This window comes from Cyprinodon variegatus, unplaced genomic scaffold (assembly GCF_000732505.1).
Source record: "Cyprinodon variegatus isolate N-32 unplaced genomic scaffold, C_variegatus-1.0 Scaffold119, whole genome shotgun sequence".
Taxonomy (NCBI): domain Eukaryota; kingdom Metazoa; phylum Chordata; class Actinopteri; order Cyprinodontiformes; family Cyprinodontidae; genus Cyprinodon; species Cyprinodon variegatus.
This window is the reverse complement of record NW_015150572.1, coordinates 467877-472346: the sequence shown is the minus strand read 5'-3', so window position 1 is coordinate 472346 and position 4470 is coordinate 467877. Positions and strand designations below refer to the sequence as shown.

At 36.0% G+C, this 4470-nt stretch overlaps 1 protein-coding gene across 1 annotated transcript in view; it reads left to right on the top strand.

Moving 5' to 3' along the window:
- Window positions 1-2583: 2583 nt before the first annotated feature.
- pik3c3 (phosphatidylinositol 3-kinase catalytic subunit type 3) overlaps window positions 2584-4470 on the top strand; it is a 19838-nt gene continuing 17951 nt past the window's right edge. The window contains exon 1 of the mRNA XM_015375434.1: window positions 2584-2938. Coding sequence (XP_015230920.1) covers window positions 2874-2938 — 65 coding nt within the window. The 5' untranslated portion in view covers window positions 2584-2873. The remainder of the gene's footprint in view (window positions 2939-4470) is intronic.

The following is a 4470-nucleotide window of genomic DNA, read 5'->3' as shown; positions in this document are numbered from 1 at the left end:
TTTTTATATATATATGTATATGTTTATTCAATTAGATGAAGATAAGGCTTTTAAAAATATGACAGGTAACAAACAAGGTGTTGGTAACATCATGATATGGGCTTAAAGGTAATGTTCCATTGCAAAAAGAGAAGGACGGTCGGATGACTTGTCACTTGAGCTAACCAGCCACTATCTATATAAACCTCCAATGACTGTTTGATGAATTCATTATTTAACCAAGAAATCACAGATGAAGAAGAGGTCAGGTTTATTTTTATATATTTCCTTCCAGTCAGAGGTTTGCCTGCCCAATTATCCGCTGTATGAATACCACAGTAAAGCTCAGTGTTCAATATTGATTTAAATCAGGTTTCACATTAAAGTTGATTTAAGTCATGATTTAAGTCTTTAGCAGTTTGAGGTTTTCAATTGGATTTCGTTCTTTTTTTTAAGCTCTTTTTCCATTTCGGCTGTTTTCCATGTACTTGAGGTGTTTTAATGACTTCTACTCAATCAGTAGATATCTTTCCATTTACAGCTGCTTCCTGTTGTTACCGATCACCTCCAGTATGCTTGGTTTCTATATTCTGTGCTTGTATACGCTGTTATACTTTGCTGGAGTTTACTACTCTGTTGTTGTTTTTCCACAGGTTTTTTTTTTGTTTTCTGTGATTATCTTGGATTAACCTCTTCTGGTGTTTGTTGTTAAGGAGTCTTACTTTGTTGTTATTATTGTTTGGGATATAGCTTCTTTACCAAGAATCTTGTAATATTGAATTTAATAACATTTCTCATAAAAAATACATTTTGTGGCTTTCAGATTCTTAGTTATGATGAAAAAAGCTATAGGTGGCCTGACTGGAATTATCAGCTAATTAGCCTGATGAGCATAAATGCTAAAAGAGACAGTGTGTTTAAAATCTATCTTGGTTTACCCATGGTCTTATGTTTCTTATTTATCCTGTATCCTATAATTGTAAAGGTATGTAAAATATTAAAGGCCTTTTTTGGGATGATAAAGACAATTAAAAATGCTTCATATGAATTAAACAGTAAAATAGAAAGACATTAAAAGCAGAACATGATAAAAGCAGGTCGCAAAGCAAACAAAACTGTTATATTTTTGAACATGATATATAATAAAAATGTGCAAAAAAGTTCTTATATACAGTTTCCTGCAAAGGTATTTGTTTTTTCCAGATCGGCATGAACTTTTTGGCAACTTTGTTTTCTTTTGTTTCATGGAGAAAAGGGGAAAAAAAATGTCAGGAGTGAACATGCTGTCATTTGACCTGATTTTACGGTGCTATGAAAAATTATTATCTCATCCTCTTCAGCTTGTTTACTATCTGTGGACAGAGTTCGAGATCACAGGAAAAATCCACCCAAACCTCCCACAGGAGGCCCCAGGGCCCAATAATATGTCTTCTCTGGTACCTCCACCGCTGCTGAAGAGAGTTGATGGGTCCCTCTGAATATAGCCAGGGGGATTTTTTTCACTAGCTTGGTCTGTGTGACTCAAACTTACCTCTGGAATTCTATTTTTTTCTTTCCTCTGATAAAGTTGAAGAAGGATTTCTACTCTTTATGTTCAAGCTTGGGTGGTACTGACCTCTTTAGAGCCCAAGGGTCACTTAAAACATGTTGACATGGAGATCAAACCTTTAATTGTCAAGTGTGGTGTTGTCAGCAATGGAAAGGGCGGATCTATCAAAACAGAAGATGAAGATTTTCCTGTTATGCTTTTTAACTTCATGGATATGCATTTAATTGGTGACAATCACATTTTAAAAGGGGTGGACACTAAAGGGCTCAGGGCTTGTATCGTGACATAATCTTTGGAAGAAAAAGTACTTCTGCTGATTAAACTTAATCTAAAAAAAATAATAATTTTGCCATTCTTTTGGTGTTTGTCTTTAACCAATATCTATATAATATTTATTCAGATTGTATCCATAGTTTAAAATACATATAATCAGTTTCATGTTATCATTTACTTTTCTTAATTATTATGTCATTATTTTTTCTCAATATAGACTTTTTCTCTGGGTGATAAGAAACTTGCTGCCCTTTTTTGATCCAGCCTCATGCCCATCCATCTGGCCCATCAAGACTCACTCTCATTTCATCAGACCAAAAGACCTTGGAGAAATCAGTGTTCAGATATTTCTCTTCCCAATCTTGATGTTTTTGTCTTTTGTGTCTTGTTCAAAGGTGGCCTTGTTTGGCTTTTCCTTACCTCGGCCAGGTCCCTGAGTAATTTCAGTCTGATATATATATATATATATATATATATATATATATATATATATATATATAATTAGCTTTCTCGCATTTTAAACAAGATTTATTTGTCAATAAAGGTAATTTAATTTATGTAGGTGTTTAATTTTGTATTCGAGTAGAATATTGTCTGACATTTGTAATTATGTAGCTCATTAAATATTTATTTTATATTGTACCTTTAACAATGACAGCCTGGAGCTTTAAAACAGACTCAAATAATCAAAAGACGAATTAACGATCGTCTTGCTCTTCCCACGGTTGGTTCTTCCTCCTTTCCCCGCATCGATAATTGATTGCTTTGGCCTAGCTATAAATACGGGTTACTGCTGTATACCAACGGAAAACCTAAAATCATGACAGAGCCAGACAGTTGCTAACTAGCATCTTAGCCACGATTAAAGGCGCTAATTTATTATTTTTCTATAAGGTTGGCAGGTTGATAAAGCCTTCAACAGAGCTAGCCGGCTAATATCTGCTATCCGTGGGGTGTTTCTGTGTCGAGCCAAGGGCCTTGTTGTCTTCCACACACAAAAAAACCTGTCCGGGGATTTTCATGTTGAAGTCGTCCGGGTTAGCGGTAGAATTGAGTGTTTTCCTGTCGGAAGATGGACACTGACAAGTTTAACTATGTCTACAGCTGTGACCTGGACATTAACGTTCAACTGAAGATGTAAGTGACGCTGCTGGAGCTGTGTGTTTTTAAGGAGCCGTTGGACTACTTTACCGGTGATCTGACAGGAGGCTGAGCTTGCTGTTGGGATTTGTTCAGCATTAAACTGTAGAATTTGCTCTAATAATCATCTAGAATCCTGATTTCCTTTTTTCCGTTTTAAAAAAAAATCCCCGGAAGTCATGGGAAACTAATCTGTGTTTCGTTTTGCCCTATCCAGCGGTTCCTATCCGCGATAAACTGCAATTTTTATGTGCGTTTTCATTGTAACTGTTCTGTTTTGATAAAAAAAAAGGACTTATATTAAGTGACTTGTTATCAGAAAGCACTTATTTTGATTTCTCAGCTTGTACTTCCGCGACTCTTGGAGCACGTGCCTCCTCATTATTGCTATTTACATGGACAGTGTGTCCTTTATCCAAGCACTACACTCATTCAGCAGTAATAGAGATGCCAACTGTCCAATTAGTCTCCAATTTATTTGGTCAACTAATAAAAATTCAGGGTTTTCCCTGCATATAATATATATATACAAATTATTAAGTCATTTTTTTCTCTTAATCCCACAAATTATAAATGTTTAGGTAAATCTGCTTTGCAAAAACAGGATCATCTTCAACAATGCGTGTTAATTGTTGTGACTTTATGTGATATTCCTTCTAATTAAAACAAAAATGCTTTAACTTTAAGCATATTTTATAAAGTAGCTGTTTAACAGTGATTAAATATTAGATCATTTTCTGAAATGTATATATGCATCAGTGCTGAAGCACATAACTGAATGATCTCAGCATACAGTCAGGTACCTAATGTTTTTGATGTGTCTGAAAGCACAGACACATCTAGAAATTGCCGACTGTAGTTCGGACCCTTGATCTAAACCTTTGGCTGTAGGTTCTCAGGTTATTGTTCTGCTGCAGGGTGAATCTCTGTCCCATCCTCACAGCATGATGAGAAGTGTTTATTTTCTCAGCAGCTATCTTACCATATCTTATAGAGACACCAGATTTGTTAACTGCTCAACCAATAGATATCCTTTTTAACAGATTCTACAACCTGAGCTGCAAATATCTCTAGCTCCTCCAGAGTCACCATGTGCCTCTTGGATGCCTTACTCAGTTTGTCCTCCCTTTCTTGGTTGGTTTACAGCAGGCATCCCAAAAGTCGGTCCTCGAGGGCCGCTGTCATGCAGGTTTTAGAGGTTTCCCTGCTTTAGCACAGCTGATTATGATGTTAATCAACTTTCAATTAAAATCAGCTGTGTTGGAGCAGGGAAACCTCTAAAAGCTGCAGGACGGCGGCCCTCGAGGACCGACTTTGGGGATGCCTGGTTTACAGTTTTCAGAATAAGTATTGAACAGGGCTGTCAAGTAAGGAAGTGCAAATACTTCGTACTGTACTTAAGCACACTTTTTAGGTACCGGTATCTATACTTTACTCCATAAGTATTTTTCTTCCTACTTCTGACTTCTACTCATGACATTTTCACACAAGTATCTGTACTTTCTATTCCTTACATTTTTAAAACAAAC